This window comes from Xenopus laevis, chromosome 7L (genome assembly GCF_017654675.1).
Source record: "Xenopus laevis strain J_2021 chromosome 7L, Xenopus_laevis_v10.1, whole genome shotgun sequence".
In the NCBI taxonomy this organism is placed as follows: Eukaryota; Metazoa; Chordata; class Amphibia; order Anura; family Pipidae; genus Xenopus; species Xenopus laevis.
Window position 1 is genome coordinate 132,142,080 of NC_054383.1, and position 18,990 is coordinate 132,161,069.

Here is an 18,990-nt window from a genome sequence, read left to right on the forward strand (position 1 = left end):
AGAGATAATACTTTTGAGCACCAAGGAGGAAATCATGCTTTTGAGCACAGAAGAGAACATCATGCTTTTGAGCACCAAAGAGGAGATAATGCTTGTAAGCACCAATTAGAAGATCATGCTTTTAAGCACCAAGGAGGAGACCATGCTTTTGAGCACCAATTAGAAGATCATACTTTTAAGCGCCAAGGAGGAGAGCATACATTTGAGCATCCAGGAAGAGATCATGCTTTTGGAGCACCAAGGAGGAGATCATGCTTTTGGAGCACCAAGGAGGAGATCATGCTTTTGAGCACCAAGGATAGACTGATGCTTTTGAGCACCAAGTCAGGGATCCTACTTTTAAACACCAAGTTGGGGGTCATGTTTTTAACCACCACTTTTGAAAAACCAAAAGGGATTCATAATTTTGAAACCCCTAGAGGGGAACATGCTGTTGAGCACCCAGGAAGGGACTATGCGTTAGAACACCCAGGAAGGAGTTGATGACTTTAAAGCATTGTGTGGAGCCATGAACTGAGTTGTCTCTAGTCTAGCAAGATTACTATTGGCCATGTCTCTGTGTGAGGTGCTATGGACGTATCACACAAGTTCTTTTGTTTTCCACTTAACAGTTAAAGGAATGAGGTTTCAGGTAATTGACAGTTGGGTTGAAAAATATTTTTCAGTTGTTTGGGGAAAACCACATTCCCTTAGGTTGGGTTTCTATTTGCTTTCAGCTGCATTTTAAAGTTATGATCAAAATATGATGTATTTTGTTATCCCAACGCAGACTTTTAAAAAGTCAATATTAGCCTATATACCCTTTTGTTTAATTGCAGCACAATAATGTGTTCTGCCTATTTCTGCCTATTCAGCCTTTTAATGAATGTTTTATTGTTATTCCTTTGTGTCTATTAAAAAGCACTGATGGATGATAGTTTTGTTTTTACCTTTACTATAATGAGTTCTGTAGAAACAAAACACTCTTTTTTGCCACCGATTGTAATCTCTCTTTCAGGCTTTTAGATAAGGAGGAGCTCATTATACACAGGGCTTATCTGTGTTTTGTCTTTCCCCTGTTTAGCCCAAGAAATAGCAAAAACAATAGAAATTTTTGATTAAGACAATGGACAAAAAGTATGTTCAGTACATTAGCCCGCTGGCCAAACAGACCATTACCATACAAGGAGCCCATATGGCTAGAACAGCAGGAAGTACATTATGTATGTAATTCATGTGATGTAGTTGTATAATCACAGTTACTTTACAGTGCTACGCAATATGTTGGCGCTATATAAATACATGTTAATAATAAATAATAAAAAGTAAACCCGGGCTGCAACTCCTGTTCATTTTCCCATCTGCCGACGCACAATACTTAGGCACATACTGTATCACACACTTGCAGATTACATTTTCCAACATGTCCTCCAATCAAGGAACAAACGGGTATCCATGGAACATAGATTTCAGTTGGGATCGGCCGGGCAGCATTCACCTATCAAAGATCACATGAAACAAAGTTTTAGTGGCATTGAGTATGGGTGACTTTTATTCATGTGTAGTATCTCATCCTCATTCCTATTCTGTAGGGAATGACCATAGACTATCTGCCACATCTTATTTGCTTCAGGCGACATTCAGAGCATGGTCCCAATTACTCTGGCATTATAAGAAAAAAATCTGCATTATTTGTAAAAAAAAACCATTCACACTACATTTGCTACAGTACATGGTCCATAATATAAATATATAATCCAACATGGAGTCCTCTGGGATTGCTCAGAAGTTCTGATAACTGTAATCCAGGAATATTGGTGAAAGGGTTAGTTATTCCAAACAGTCAAGTGATGAGCATCCATTCATTCATGATCTCAAGCAGGTGCAACATTACAGTAAATATGGAATAATAAATTCCCACCATGAATTAATGGTGTGATCCAACTCTCTGCATCTACTTATCAAAACAGAGGGAAGGCAAAGAGGTTGGCATTGGTGCCACACCAGGGAAATTATTTTAAGGAAAGCCATAAGCAAAAATAAAACATCTCCTTGAAGGAAGAATAAATCTGTCAAGTTCAAAAACCACTGTGTTTCTCCCTCTACTTGCAGAGCATTGTGACTGCTAACGTACAGCATTATAGGGAACATGAACCTTTAATCTCTGGCTTGGATTTCGGGATTGCCTTCTTCTGTAGAATAAGAGGAGCACCAATAACAGGATCAGCAATGTGCTTCCCAACAGCAGAGAGAAAAAAAGACCTGGATGGTGTCCTTTAGATTTTGAGCCACCTACAAATAATACAATACATATGTTACTTACAATAGGATATTTCAGGTTTTCCATAATCTGGATGTAAAGTAAGGTGTAAAAATTGTTAATTATGCACCAAGATTTAGAATCTCAAGCAGCCAAACAGCAAAGTGGAAAAAGCAGCTGCATACAATCAAATAAATATATTAAGATAATAAAACGGAGTGCGGGTCCTTCTGAATTTTTATACATCATATACTGACCCAGCACCCGCAACAGCATGTTTATATATACAGGTATATATACAGGTATGGGACATGTTATCTAGAATGCTCCGAACCTGGAGTTTTCCAGATTACTTTTAGTAATTTCGATCTTCATACCTCGTCTACTAGAAAATCGTGTAAACGTTAAGGGGCTGATTCACTAAGGGTCGAATATTGAGGGTTAATTAACCCTCGATATTCGACTAGGAATTGAAATCCTTCGACTTCGAATATCGAAGTTGAAGGATTTAGCGCAAATACTGCGATCGTACGATCGAAGGATTATTCCTTCGATCGAACGATTAAATCCTTCGAAACGAACGATTCGAAGGATTTCAATCCAACGATCGAAGGAATATCCTTCGATCAAAAAAAGTTAGCCAAGCCTATGGGGACCTTCCCCATAGGCTAACATTGACTTCGGTAGCTTTTAGATGGCGAACTAAGGGGTCAAAGTTTTTTTTAAAGAGACAGTACTTCGACTATCGAATGGTCGAATAGTCGAACGATTTTTAGTTCGAATCCTTCGATTCTAAGTCGTAGTCGAAGGTCGAAGTAGCCCATTCGATGGTCGAAGTAGCCCAAAAAATACTTCGAAATTGGAAGTTTTTTTACTTCGAATCCTTCACTCGAATTTAGTGAATCGGCCCCTATATAAACCCAATAGACTGGTTTTGCTTCCAATAAGGATGAATTATATCTTAGTTGGGATCAAGTGCAAGTTACTGTTTTATTATTACACAGAAAAAGAAAAATTGGATTATTTGGATAAAATGGATTCTATGGGCGACAGCCTTCATGTAATTCAGGGCTTTCTGGATAATGGGTTTCGGGATAATGGATCCTATTTCTGTATATTAAATATATATATATTATATATATAATATACACAAGAGCCATGAATATCTTGTAAATGATATCCTTATATATGGTGTGAGGGGGCTATTTAAGAGTGCTCAATAGGGATGTAGCGAACGTCGGAAAAAAAGTTCGCGAACATATTCGCGAACTTGCGCAAAAATGCGAGCGGTTCGCGAGCGGTTCGCGAACGGTTCGCGAACCCCATAGACTTCAATGGGAAGGCGAACTTTAACATCTAAAAAAGACATTTCTGGCCAGAAAAATGATTTTAAAGTTGTTTAAAGGGTGCAACGACCTGGACAGTGGCATGCCAGAGGGGGATCAAGGGCAAAAATGTATCTGAAAAATCTGCCTGTGTGTGCTTGGAAGAGATAGTGTAGGGGGAGAGCTGTTAGTGATTTCAGGGACAGATGATAGTAAGTTTGCTGGCTAGTAATCTGCTTGATACTGCTCTGTATTGGAGGGACAGAAGTCTGCAGGGATTTGAGGGACATTTTAGCTTAGGTAGCTTTGCTGGCTAGTAATCTACTGTTCTCTTTAAACAACTGCCATACGTTGACCTTGTAGGCATTGTTTGCCCAGTTTTTTTGGACGCAGCCACTGAAGCACAGTTGCCAGAAAAAATATGCCATATAAATGCTGAAAATAGTAATTTTTCGCCATACGTTGACCTTGTAGACATTGTTTGCCCAGTTTTTTTGGTTGCAGCCACTGAAGCACAGTTGCCAGAAAAAATATGCCATATAAATGCTGAAAATAGTCATTTTTTGCCATACGTTGACCTTGTAGGCATTGTTTGCCCAGTTTTTTTGGTCGCAGCCACTGAAGCACAGTTGCCAGAAAAAATATGCCATATAAATGCTGAAAATAGTAATTTTTTGCCATATACGTTGAGTCAACGTATGGCAAAAAATGACTATTTTCAGCATTTATATGGCATATTTTTTCTGGCCTCTGTGCTTCAGTGGCTGCGGCCAAAAAAACTGGGCAAACAATGCCTACAAGGTCAACGTATACACTACTACAGCGGTGGATACGGATTACGTAAAATATATGAATGCTGCTTGAAAAAAAGTAACTCAAGTGGTTTTTCTAGAGATGATAATATTATCAATATTTAGACAAAATGTGAACAAGCTCACACAGCTAGATGGCGGTTTGAAGAAAACACTGTGCAAATAATGCCTACAAGGTCAACGTATACACTACTACAGCGGTGGATACGGATTACGTAAAATATATGAATGCTGCTTGAAAAAAAGTAACTCAAGTGGTTTTTCTAGAGACGATAATATTATCAATATTTAGACAAAATGTGAACAAGCTCACACAGCTAGATGGCGGTTTGAAGAAAACACTGTGCAAATAATGCCTACAAGGTCAACGTATACACTACTACAGCGGTGGATACGGATTACGTAAAATATATGAATGCTGCTTGAAAAAAAGTAACTCAAGTGGTTTTTCTAGAGACGATAATATTATCAATATTTAGACAAAATGTGAACAAGCTCACACAGCTAGATGGCGGTTTGAAGAAAACACTGTGCAAATACTGCCCACAAGATCAACGTATACACTACTACAGCGGTGGATACGGATTACGTAAAATATATGAATGCTGCTTGAAAAAAGTCACTCCGGTGTTTTTTCTGGAGACGGTAATATTATGGATATTTAGACAGAATGTGAACAAGGTCACACAGCTAGATGGCAGTTGGTTGAATAACACACTGGGCAAAAAATGCCTACAGGGCAAATAATGCCTAAAAGGTCAACTTATACACTACTACAGCGGTAGTAAAATAAAAAAAAGTAAAATAAAAAAAAAATGAATATTAAAAAAAAAAATTAAAGTTGGTGCTGCTGAACTACTAGGAGCAGCAGATTAGCACACCAGTCCCACTCCCCAACACTGCTAGACTAATAGCACTGGGCTCTTATAGTAGTAGTAGTAGTAGTAAAACAACAAAAAAATAAATAAAAGCAGTCCTTACAAGGACTACTGTTATTGCAGCAGTCAGCAGATGAGATCAGAAGCAGGACAGCTGCCCACTGCAGCTACATACAGAGCACTGCAGTAGAAGGTAGATTACTAGCCAGCAAAGCTACCTAAGCTTAAATGTCCCTCAAACCCCTGCAGACTTCTGTCCCTCCAATAACAGAGCAGTATCAAAACGATTACTAGCCAGCAAACTTTCAACTGTCCCTGAAATCACTAACAGGCAGCAGCTCTCTCCCTACACTATCTCTTCAGCACACACAGGCAGAGTGAAAAAACGCTGCAGGGCTTCGGTTTTTATAGGGAAGGGGAGTGGTCCAGGGGAGAGCTTCCTGATTGGCTGCCATGTACCTGCTGGTCTGGGGTGAGAGGGCAAAAAAAAGCGCCAACAATGGTGAACCCAAAATGGCGAACGTCGCGCGACGTTCGCGAACTTCCGGCGAGCGCGAACACCCGATGTTCGCGCGAACAAGTTCGCCGGCGAACAGTTCGCGCCATCTCTAGTGCTCAAACCTTTGGGCTCAAGCATTCAGGTAGTAAAACCACCTGAAAGTTCCTACATTTTTTGCGGGTTCTTCCCTCAAATAACTCACCTCCTTGCTCAGCTGGTTTTTCAGACAAAAAATAAAAAGGTTTGAGATATTCGAAGGAAGAAGGAAAGTTTAGGAACTCAAGTGGTTTAGTACCCAGGTTCGGGCATTCTTAAATTAGCCTCTAAGTGATGTCATCAGTAATAATAATCCTTGACCAGTATAAGGCCTTCAGTTCAGTAATGCTCCTTGACCTTCCCTATAATTACTCAGACATTTTATACATTCAGAGGGTGTAAAAAATGTGTGTAATTGGGGTAAAAAACCCAAATACTTTTCGAGCAAAACCCACCGAAAAAAATCTCAAACATCATGAAGGCTACAAACAACTTCAAATGGTTCAAGGGACCTCTGCCATTGACTACTACATGACCTCGACAGGTTTTAGCTGGAGTATTTTTTGGATTCGATATATTTCCAGCTTTGGGGCATAATACATCTAAAATAAATCTAGTTTTTTTTTTTTTTAAAACCCGAAAAATTCTAGTTTTCTTTTAACCTGAAAAATTTTATTGAAAACTACCCTCAAAAACTTTTTCAGGGAAAAACACAACTGGACCTTTAATAAATAACCCCCGATGTATACTTACCTGTGCATGGAACCTCAATGCTCCGGTTCTGAAAGCTGTACCCTAAGCTGTTCCTCAGTAAACAACTAAGTGTCACATTTCCATCTGCGGTGCACCTCTCTTGATGAAGTGTGACACTGCTTTTAATCCAGTATGAGCCATCTGCGTTCCACCATTGGTCACTGAGCTCTGGTCCATGCACCCTTTTCCAGTGTCCAAAGTCCCACACGAAGCTGATATTTTGTGCCTCTTGAATTTGACTGACACATGTTACATGTGTGTTGTTGAAATTCATTTCTATTGGAGCTTGGCATAAACAATGAATAATGTCAATTAAAATATGTAAACAAGCATCCCATAACGTCTACAAACTGTGGGGGCTTCTCCCCTCTAACTGTGGTCAAACTCTACTCTACTACTATTTCATGTCCTGGATACTATTGAGTTTGTAACATAAACAAATACTGGGCTTTCTGCTAAATGGGTGCCAGCTTGCATTTGCACTCTTTGTTTAACATTAAGTAACTTAATAATGTTTAGGGTCCCTGTAAGATAGCACTCTGTTGGATTTTTAATGAGGAACCTTATGGTTAATGGACACTTTTCAAACCACTGGGTCAGGACTACAGTCAGAAGGTTCTTGGTGAATTTGCTCATTTCACCTGCTTAAGCTTGTGGATAGAGACTTGTCCCTTCCTCTTGGTTCCTCTGGCCCTTCCTCTGCCTGGGCCTCTAGTCTGTTCTGTCTCTACATCCACTAGAGGAGAAGGATTTATTGCTTCCCCTTCGTATGCCTCTTGAAGACCCCCCTCAAGTTGGCTGGAGTTTACATAGCAGTTCTGATTGTTGTAAGTGTTTTCATTTTAATAATTTTTTTATATTAAAAGCATATTCTCATTACATATAAACTGAAAGCTGGGGCTGACCTCAGGGGCATATGAAACTATTGCAACCCCCATAGATTTTTTTTCCTTCCCATTAAGTCTGTAAATTTAAGAAATCATCTTTTTCTTTACCTGGACAAGGAAACTCAACACTCTGCTCATCAATGATGTATCCCTTGTTATTTTTGAGTGAGCAACTCAACATCATGTTTCCATTGGCTGTGCACTGCGGCTGAATTGGAACATGGCTGCTTATCCAAAACGAACCATCTGGATTCTGTTGTTTGCTACTGAGCTGCTCCCCACGTAACATGTCCCCAAATGTAAAGTTCCAAACCAAACTGACTGTTTCTGTCATCTGGACTTGAGCCTTACACATAACATGTGAGCTATTGAAATCCATTTGGATTGGACCTTAGTATAAAATAAACAACCAGTTATGCTACACTCCAAATATCCTACCAGGTCTCAGAATCTGAAATTCTAACACTGACAAAAAAGAAAAGGAGCAACACCAAAGCCGAAACCACAAAAGGTTTGAGGTCAACATGGGGCAATGAAGTTCCATACCTAAATATTTTTATGGATTGGAGGGACATAATTAACTTATAATAGGTTTTTACGATGGTGTGTAGATTTCAAAGAAACAAATAATTGGATGGAGTTCTTATTGGAGGGTTATTTTGCATTTTAATGCAGCCATTGCGGGGGTCTAGGAATTGACCCCAATGCTGGATTACAGCTCCAAGCACGCTCTAACCCTTGGTAATATGCTAAAGTTCCTACTGGCAAATTGTGAGCTGTGAGCCCTATGTTGTAACCCACTAATGTAAAACTTGCAGTGTGGACAGAAACAAAGCAAATGTTTCCCCCATGCCCTCTTCCCTTTTTATTGTTAGATTTTTACAATACACTAGCTCTACTTCTAGTATCAGCCTACAATATACAAGTTCTACTTCTGGTATCAGCCTACTATATACTAGCTCTGCTTCTAGTATAAGCCTCCAATATACAAGTGCTACTTCCAGTATCAGCCTACAATATACAAGTGCTACTTCTACTATCAGCCTACAATATACTAGCTCTACTTCTAGTACCAGCCTACAATATACTAGCTCTACTTCTAGTTCCAGCCTACAATATACTAGCTCTACTTCTAGTTCCAGCCTACAATATACGAGCTATTCTTCTAGTATCAGCCTACAATATACAAGTGCTGCTTCTAGTATCAGCCTACAATATGCTAGCTCTACTTCTAGTATCAGCCTACAATATACGAGCTATACTTCTAGTATCAACTTACAATATACTAGCTCTACTTTAGTATCAGCCTACAATATACTAGCTCCACTTCTAGTATCAGCCTATAATATATTAGCTCTACTTCAGCCTGCAATATACTAGCTCTGCTTCTTTGGGCAAGTAAATGCAAACTGACCCAATAGCTTTAAAGTTTTTCTATCTACTTACCATGAACATAGAGCATTGTCCCATTTCCAGCCAAATAGAGGGATTCTGACCCTTTAAGCACAGATATACGACATATATATTTGCTTGTGTCTGAAAGCTGTACATTGGAGAAGGCTATTGACATGTCTTTCCAGTCCTCATTCCTGAGCTGAACACGGGTCTCCTCACCGGGTTTGATGGGGTACAGAGTCTCTTCAGACTGGTTTGGCTTCTGCAATATCCAATAGGGATGTGCTCTGGTCACTTGCTTTTCGGCATCAATTAAAAGGCAAGGCAAGTTGACAGTGGAGCCAATAATTCCAGAAGCAAACGGGGCTTGGTCTACTCTGATATCACAGAGTGTGTGAACTGGAGAAGAAAATAAAAAGTGTTACAAGAGCATCTACTTGGCAAATAGATTCTAAAGGGCTGGTTCACCTTTAAGTCAACTTTTAGTATGTTATAGAATGGCTAACTCTAAGCAACATATCAATTAGTCTTTTTTAAAGTTTTTGAAATATTTGCCTTCTTCTGAATCTTTCCAAATGCTCTGTAAGGCTACAGATATATTGTTATTGCTACTTTTTATTACTCATCTTTCTATACAGGCCTCTCCTATTCATATTTGAGTCTCCTATTCAAATCAATGTCTGGTTTAGGGGGTAATTTGGAGCCTAGCAACCAGATTGCGGTAATTGCAAACTGGAAAGACAGAAAGTCTCGATTGGGAAGGTTAAAAAATCTCGTATCGCGGCCGCATTTATGCGTCCATGCGGTCCAGCGATCTGACCGCCCCATTAGACCCATTATGATCCGATCGTTGGGCCCTAGGGCCCACAATCGGATTAGCCCGATATTACCCACTTCAATGTCGGCATATCAGGGAGAGATCCACTCGTTTGGCGACATCACCAAACGAGTGGATCTCTATGTCTTGTCGAGGTCCTGTATAAGTCAATGGATGAGGCACCTATCCCAAATTTAAGTTATCGGGGTCTTTGTTGGTTTAGCCTGAAAATCTTTTTTGGGATTATGGGGCACAAACTTGAGTGATTCGGGGGGTTCTCTCAATTTTATTGAGTTTTTCTGCAATTATTTAATTTGGGTAATTTTATTAATACATAAGGTCAAATCGAGCATGGGAGTTTGGTCATTGTTTTTTTTTAATAAAATATGAGATAAATTCAGGTTTTAGTAAATAACCCCCATATAATATATAGAGAAGATTTCACTGATCCCATCTAAAAACAAATGTTCTGTAAATCTGCAAATGTTTTATTATTATTATTATTATTATTATTATTATTATTATTATTATTATTGCTACTTTGTAATACTCATCTTTCCATTCAATCCCTCTCCTATTCATATTCCAGTCTCTTATTCAAATCAATGCATGGTTGCTAGGGGAATTTGGACCCTATGAACCAGATTGCTGAAATTGGAAACAGGAGAGCTGATGAATAGAAAGTTAAGTAACTCAAAAGCTGCAAATAATAAAAAATGAAAACCAATTGCAAATTGTCTCAGAATATCACTCTCTACATCCTACTAACATTTAATTTAAAATGTTTCAAACAAAACAGAATATAGCCAAACAGCCAGCTCAAATTATCTCTGATCTCTTTGCAAGCATCTTCTCTAAGCAATAAATATTGAGCATTTAAAAAACATGTGGCGGGTGCAAACAAACAGGTCAGATGGTGAATTAAATCTTACCCACTGCCAGAAGAAATGATATTGCTCCAAGATACAGAGCTGCCATTTTTGATTTAATAACACTTCTTCAGCAGCACAACCTTCCTTTAAAGAGAGTAGGGGCACAGTGTTTATTATGCAGTACTTTAGTAAGTTTATAGATAATAGTTACCCATAACCAGAGGCTTGCTTGAAATCAGTAGGTTAGTGAATGATGGTTGCTGGTTGGCTACTATGATTAGGCCGAACTGACACAAAGTTAATATTACCATTAGTAAAGTAGAACAAAAGCCTAATTAAAGAAGTAGCTAGAAATGTTGTACATGATGTTTTGTGCTTCTGTACCAGCCCAAGGCAACCCCAGCCCTTTAGCAGTAAAGATCTGTGTCTCAAAAGATGCCCCAGTAGCTCCCCATCTTCTTTTCTGCTGATTCACTGCACATGCTCTGTGCTGCTGTCACTTACTGAGCTTAGGGACCCACTCACAATATACAGTACACATAGAATAGAAATGTCACAATATAAGGCTGATTAGTAATTAATACAGATAATTACTACATGGCAGCACAGAACCCAGTGCAATTAGCATCAGAATTTAATAATCAGCAAACCTGTAGCATCAGCTTATATTACAGCCAGGGAAGCTCATTTTCTGCTGGATAATTAGTGACGAGCCCTAAGCTTAGCTTCTCAACAGCCAATCAGAGCCCACTGAGCATGTGAGTGTCACAGACACTTTCCAAGATGGTGACCCCCTGTGACAAGTTTGAAGTCCTGGATCATTGCTGCTATTGACAAGCTCAAACTTTAGCCTCGTGCAATAAGTTCAGTATAAAAAATATGGCATTTTAGCCATACTCATTTTTAGGGTTTAGTTCTCCTTTAAATGACCCCAAATGGCCTGAATTCTGAGCTGACAGGTCTTATTAGAAAAATGGTTATGATGGAAAAGGTAATTTATGAAAACTATGGCACAGTTTGAGCAGCCATCTATCTCCATCTCCTCCCTTGTTCTGCTCAGGTGTATATAGAACTCTGTTTAGAAGTCAAACAAAAATGATAATGCACTAAATACTGTACATACTGTATAAGGTTTCTTGCTCTATGAAATTCTAATGGTACAGAAAGATATTCAAGCTAGGAACAAGGCAGGATCTCGCACACCCAATAGATAACAACAATATGCAGCCTGGTGCACAATGGTAGAGGTTCAGCAAGCCCCACAGCAGAGTACAGCAAAGGAATTCCACATGAATTCTTACATGACTGTAAGAAATCTTCAAAATTTATTTCAAAGCGGAGTCCGCTTTGAAATAAATTTTGAAGATTTCTTACAGTCCTGTGTGCCGTTGGAATTCCTTTGCTGTACAGAAAGATATTTCCACATGCTCACATATCTCATACACAAGCATATGCACCATTCAGTATATATTTCCCTATAATTTGTTCATTTCTGCAAGGAAAGTACCCTAAGTTTTTTCAAAATCTGTACAGAGAGATCCCATAAAACTATGGCAGCATAGGTATTCCCTGTACTAAGCACAATTCAGCAGGAACAGTCCCCTAAGTTTGCTCATAGTCTGTACAGAGAGATCCCATAAAACTATGGCAGCATAGGTATTCCCTGTACTAAGCACAATTCAGCAGGAACAGTCCCCTAAGTTTGATCATAGTCTGTACAGAGCGATCCCATAAAACTATGGCAGCATAGGTATTCCTCTGTACTAAGCACAATTCAGCAGGAACAGTCCCCTAAGTTTGCTCATAGTCTGTACAGAGAGATCCCATAAAACTATGGCAGCATAGGTATTCCCTGTACTAAGCACAATTCAGCAGGAACAGTCCCCTAAGTTTGCTCATAGTCTGTACAGAGAGATCCCCTACAACTATGGCAGCATAGGTATTCCCTGCCTTGCCCCCTGGAGCCTGGGGGAAGAATTTTCTCTGGAGTAATATTAGGGCAATGACACACAAGGTACTTTGTTGGCCAACGGAAAATCTGACAAAGGTTTTTGCTGCACATTGTGGTTTTGGCTCTGTGATTCACATACAGGGCAAGGAACCTTTATGGTTGGGCACTATTTTACCCACAAGGGGGGCAGACTCCCTTGGTAGACAAAGATGTCCATGTCGGGGGCAGCCCCATGTTACAGGCAGCATGAGTTGACCACCACTATATAAACACAGTCAAGAGGAGTCTCTTGGGATCCTCTCCAGAGAAGAAGAGAGAACCAATGTAGAGCAGGACTCCAGGAGGCCACAGTGAAGACACTCTCTCAGGTTCACTCAATCCTTTCTGGACTTACCTGTGGAACAGAGTTCTGCAACAAGAGTAGCTAAAGAAGGTATGAGCCAAAGAGCTAACATCCATCACAGTTATTGAGGGTTATTCTCCCTGGCTTAGATCTTTCAGTTCTATCTCAACTCTTTGAAAGGAAAAAAATTGAGGCTGAGATGGACAAGACAGGCCATTGGCACACACTGAATGGGGATCACCTGGTATACAGTAGTGTGTATAGCTGAGTTCAATTGCTTAGAAACTGGATTTCAGTAAATATTATTAAATATTAATTATTAGTGATGGGCAAATTTGTCCTGTTCCCGCGAAATTGCAAAACAATGAAACATTTTTGAAACGCATTGATGGGCGTCAAAATTATTTTGACGTGCATCAATTTCGACACCCACGTCAATTTTTATACATGTGTGTTAGGAATTTAAATTATTTATTAAATGAATCCTGTATTGAAGAAGCAAAGTAAAAAGGTATACACTTGAAAATTAATTAAGTCTCTTAATTTCCAGGTCCATGTAGAGGAACAACCTCTGTAATCCTCAGGAAGACAATCCCGCACGAGGAACGGAGATTAGCAGGGAGTTCCAGGAATATAAAGCTGTAGCGGGAATAAACCCATAGTACTTTTAAAGTATACAAGATGTGAAAACTGAATGAGAGACATACTGTAAAAGTGACCCCCAGAACAGTATATATATAAACGGAAACTTACATGATTCAGAAGCCTGTGAAACAATGCAACAGGAGACAGGGATTATATTTGCAAAAAAAAAGAAAAGGGAACAAAATGAGCTGACTAAAATAAAAACAGAACTTTCCACCTGCAATAATGTTTTTTTTTCCTGAAACATTAATACAAATACTTAATTCAGCAAGTAAAACAAGAAGTGGGAGCTAATTCTACCCACCATGTTACATGTATTGAGAAAACCCCCTACCAATGGACTCCCTACAGCAGTGCTGTCCAACTGGGACCCAACTCTTGTCTGCCCTATGCTCACTGTGTGTGTCATACTCTGCCTGTCCTACTCTCCCTGTGTGTGCCATACTTTGTGTGTGTCATGCTCCCTGTGTGTGCCATACTCTGCCTGTCCTATGCTCCCTGTGTGTGTCTAACTCTGCCTGCCCTATGTACCCTGTGTGTGTCATACTCTGCCTGCCCTATGTACCCTGTGTGTGCCATACTCTGCCTGCCCTATACTCCCTGTGTGTGTGCCATACTCTGCCTGCCCTATGTACCCTGTGTGTGTCATACTCTGCCTGCCCTATGTACCCTGTGTGTGCCATACTCTGCCTGCCCTATGCTCCCTGTGTGTGTCTTACTCTGCCTGCCCTATACTCCCTGTGTGTGCCATACTCTGCCTGCCCTATGCTCCCTGTGTGTGTGTCATACTCTGCCTGCCCTATGTACCCTGTGTGTGTCATACTCTGCCTGCCCTATGTACCCTCTGTGTGCCATACTCTGCCTGTCCTATGCTCCCTGTGTGTGCCATACTCTGCCTGCCCTATGCTCCCTGTGTGTGTCTTACTCTGCCTGCCCTATGTACCTTGTGTGTGCCATACTCTGCCTGTCCTGTGCTCTCTGTGTGTGCCATACTCTGCCTGCCCTATGCTCCCTGTGTGTGCCATACTCTGCCTGCCCTATGCCCTATGCCCTATGCCAACAGAAGTTGGAGAAAACTGCCCTACAGGATTAAGCCTACGCAAACAACTTTATCTGGTAAAGCAGAAGCAGCCAATAGTGATGGGCAAATTTTTTTTGGACGCCGGAGCATTTTCTCCCCCACTTTCTCTACTCCTGGTAAACATTCATCCTGCAAGATAGGGTTCTCCTCTTATCACTGGGGGGCACATGTTTTAGAAATATATATAGTTCCTAATCACTAATAACTGCTATTTAGCAGGCTTAAAGGGGTGGTTAGCCTTCAAGTTAGCTTTTAGTATGTTATAGAATGGCCAATTCTAAGCAACTTTTCAATTGGTCTTCATTATTTTTTTTTTTTATAGTTTTTGAACTATTTGCCTTCTTCTTCTGTCTCTTTCCAGCTTTCAAATGTGGGTCACTGACCCCATCTATAAAAACAAATGCTCTGTTATTGCTGCATTGAATTACTCATCTTTCTATTCAGGCCTCTTCTATTCATATTCCAGTCTGTTAATAAAATCAGTGCATGGTTGCTAGGGGAATTTGGACCCTAGCAACCAGATGGCTGAAATTTCAAAGTGAAGAGCTGCTGAATAAAAAGCTAAATAACTCGAAAACCACAAATAATAAAAAATGAAAACCAATTGCAAATTGTCTCAGAATATCACTCTCTGCATCATACTAAAAGTTAACTCAAAGGTGAACAACCCCTTTAACTGAAGCATCTGGCACTGAAATGAATGACGCACCCTGATGCATCACTAAAGTTAGTTCAATCAGTAAATTGAGTGGTACGTGAATAAAGCAGGGAGTTGTGAGAGGAGATGAATCTCATGTAATATTAGGTTTATTGCTTGTCCCACTTGAAAGTCATTCAAGTGGGTTGAGCGAAAAAGTGATAATATTTTATTGCTCACTGGAACATTTTAGTCAAATAATATTTTTGTCTTGCAAAGAGCCCCACTGTTCAGTAAAAAGTGACTTGTGTTTTTCCTTCGGAAGTGGAGGACTGGTCATTCAAAGGAACTATGCAAAAACTTCCCACGCAGGTTACAGTGGAGACTTGTCATATCTTTTCCAGGAATTTTTAAAACCTTTAAAAGGTCAGGTCAGAATAAAATAGAAATGTTATTTGAATTTGAACTCAACAAAGCCTCTCCTTACTAATGTCTAGCAAACCAAGGTAAAAAGTATATTTCAGGAGTATATACACATGTTCAACAGTGTCGGACTGGGCCGGCAGGACACCAGGAAAAAACCCGGTGGGCCCCGCCGGCCAAGATCTATACCCAGATCCCACATTCAAGGGATTCTTCGAGCAAACACGCGATGGTGCAGCATGCAGCGACGGAGCAGTGTGGGGGGGGGGCAGAGGGGGTGCCCTGGGACAGCAGCCCCAGTGGGCCCCAGACCCCCCAGTCCAACCATGGTTGTCAATCATTATGTCTGTAGTTAAAATGAGAGCAGAGCAGGCAGTAACCCTTCCAACACTTTCCTTTTGTCTCTGTCTCTATATATTAGGTATCTATCTAGTGCTACCAATCCCTATTTCTGTAGGGAAATGAGAACAGAGCAGACAGTAACCCTTCCAACACTTTCCTCTTGTCTCTATATATTAGGTACCTATCTAGTGTTACCAATCCCTATTTCTGTAGGGCAGTGATCCCCAACCAGTAGCTCGTGAGCAACATGTTGCTCCCCAACCCCTTGGATGTTGCTCCCAGTGGCCTCAAAGCAGTTGTTTATTTTTGAATTCCAGGCTTGGAGGCAAATTTTGGTTGTATAAAAACCAGGTGTACTGCCAAACAGAGTCTCAATGTAGGGTGACAATCCTCATAGGGGCTAGTAAATGGCCAATCACAGCCCTGATTTGGCACCCCAGGAACATTTTTCATGCTTGTGTTGCTCCCCAACTGCTTTTACTTCTGAATGTTGCTCATGGGTTCAAAAGGTTGGGGATCCCTGCTGTAGGGAAATGAGAGAGAGCAGACAGTAACCCTTCCAACACTTTCCTCTTGTCTCTATATATTAGGTACCTATCTAGTGCTACCAATCCCTATTTCTGTAGGGAAATGAGAGAGAGCAGACAGTAACCCTTCCAACACTTTCCTCTTGTCTCTATATATTAGGTACCTATCTAGTGCTACCAATCCCTATTTCTGTAGGGAAATGAGAGAGAGCAGACAGTAACCCTTCCAACACTTTCCTCTTGTCTCTATATATTAGGTACCTATCTAGTGTTACCAATCCCTATTTCTGTAAGGAAATGAGAACAGAGCAGACAGTAACCCTTCCAACACTTTCCTCTTGTCTCTATATTTTAGGTACCTATCTAGTGCTACCAATCCCTATTTCTGTAGGGAAATGAGAGAGAGCAGACAGTAACCCTTCCAACACTTTCCTCTTGTCTCTATATATCAGGTACCTATCTAGTGCTACCAATCCCTATTTCTGTAGGGAAATGAGAGAGAGCAGACAGTAACCCTTCCAACACTTTCCTCTTGTCTCTATATATCAGGTACCTATCTAGTGTTACCAATCCCTATTTCTGTAGGGAAATGAGAGAGAGCAGAGAGTAACCCTTCCGACACTTTCCTCTTGTCTCTATATATTAGGTACCTATCTAGTGCTACCAATCCCTATTTCTGTAGGGGAAGTAAAGAGCAGACAGTAACACTTCCAACATTTACATATACAGTTAGGCCCATAAATCTTTAGACAGAGACACATATTTTCTAATTTTGGTACTGTACATGACTTCAATGAATTTTAAATGAAACAACTCAGATGCAGTTGAACTGCAGACTTTCAGCTTTAATTCAGTGGGTTGAACAAAAAGATTGCATAAAAATGCGACGAACTAAAGCCTTTTTTTTATCACAATCACTTCATCTGAGTTGTTTTATTTAAAATTCATATATATGTGTGTGTGTATATATATATATATATATATATATATATATATATATATATATATATATATATATATATATATATAAAAAAATATATATAATACCCAATATCCTCTAAATTATATCCTTATAAACAGTGCTTAGTGATGTAATCGGTTATAATACACAAAAGCCATGAATTTCTTGTAAATTATATCCTTATAAACGGTGAGTTCTGATGTCATTTCTGTCACATGACTCACTGAAATTTGTGTATTATAATAAATAAAGTACCCCCGGTTGTAAAATATGAGGATATTAGAAGTTACCTCGGAGTTCCATGACCTGTATAAAAACACTCAGCCTTCAGCCTCGTACTTTTATATGGTCATGAAACTCCTCGGTAACTTATGATATCCTTATAATTTACAATAGGGGGTACTTTATTTACTATATAATTGGAGCTTAGTGATGTCATTTCTGTCACTGAACTTTGTATATTATAATAAATAAAGTACCTCCTGTTGCAAAATATGAGGATATTAGAAGTCACTTCGGAGTTCCATGATCTGTGTTTTTATATGGTCATGAAACTCCTCAGTAACTTATAATATCCTTATATTTGACAAGAGGGGGTACTTTAGTCACTATGTATATATATATGAGACTGACAAACAGTCGACAGAATAGAAAATCAGATAATAAGAAAACCACAAAGACTCACGCCGTCTGCCTCATATAGAAAACATATTCTTATTAACTTCCTCACATAACAAACACTCTATAACAATGAATTATTGTAAGGCTTCTATTCTACATTGAAAATATTTAAAAAAAAAAGAAAACCATGTCCCTGCTGTTCCTATGCCCCCTGATGCCCCGTGTACTGGACTCACCTATAGGTTTGATATATTCATATATACCCCCAGCGATGCAGTCTGCAGATAGAGGGGCAACTCATTATACCCACAGCTACTGCCCTTCTGCTTCTCTCAGCTGAGCCTGTAAGGATGTGTATGTGTAAATATAAGTATATATATATCTATACGGTGCAAGTCTACTTGTCTCTTCCCACATAACACAAGCGAATATGCATTTCCTGTTCAAGCATCGTATTTATGACAGACCCAGTTCCTTTACAATCCTCGCTACAGAGTGTTTGCTTCTCTGCATCAATTTAAACCCTCCTGTTGACCTTTTATGGTTGCTAGAGCCCCATCTTCTTCATCGATACAATGACGATTATCTGCTCACGTGGAGTGAACCTCCACGTTGGTGTAGGGAGAGACTGACTAAACTGGGGCAACGAAGTGTCTCTAATTATGGGATCCAATAATGACATTGGTACATGGATAAATACTTGTACATTATGTGAGAAACCAGGGATAAGTACAGGTATGGGATCCTTTATCCGAAAACCTGTTACCCAGAAAGCTCAGAATTATGGAAAGGCTGTCTCCCATAGACTCCATTTTAGCGAAATAATTCAAAAAAATATTTTTCTTTTTCATTGTAATTATAAAACAGTAGCTTATACTTGATCCCAACTAAGATATAATTGGAGGCAAAACCAGCCTATTGGGTTTATTTGGGGGCAGATTTATCA

At 39.7% G+C, this 18,990-nt stretch overlaps 1 protein-coding gene across 1 annotated transcript; it reads right to left on the reverse strand.

Annotated features, from left to right (window-relative positions):
• Positions 1-624: 624 nt before the first annotated feature.
• Positions 625-18,446, reverse strand: LOC121395660. The gene is made up of 8 exons (XM_041569752.1): positions 18,281-18,446; positions 13,561-13,573; positions 10,574-10,657; positions 8,876-9,223; positions 7,538-7,819; positions 6,543-6,827; positions 2,135-2,271; positions 625-1,477 (listed from the first exon to the last, which is right to left on the reverse strand). Exons 3-8 carry the CDS (start codon positions 10,617-10,619, stop codon positions 1,358-1,360), a joined length of 1,218 nt encoding a protein of 405 aa, XP_041425686.1. The 5' UTR covers positions 10,620-10,657; positions 13,561-13,573; positions 18,281-18,446; the 3' UTR covers positions 625-1,357.
• Positions 18,447-18,990: the final 544 nt, after the last annotated feature.

Bases quoted from the DNA above. Each gene is read 5' to 3' on its own strand.
- LOC121395660 (XM_041569752.1), bottom strand. From the start codon at position 10,619: ATGGCAGCTCTGTATCTTGGAGCAATATCATTTCTTCTGGCAGTGG. The intron at 9,224-10,573 runs GTAAGATTTAAT...TTTCTTCTCCAG, and splicing joins ATCATTTCTTCTGGCAGTGG to TTCACACACTCTGTGATATC. The intron at 2,272-6,542 runs GTAAGTATACAT...TATTATTTGTAG, and splicing joins CATTGAGGTTCCATGCACAG to GTGGCTCAAAATCTAAAGGA.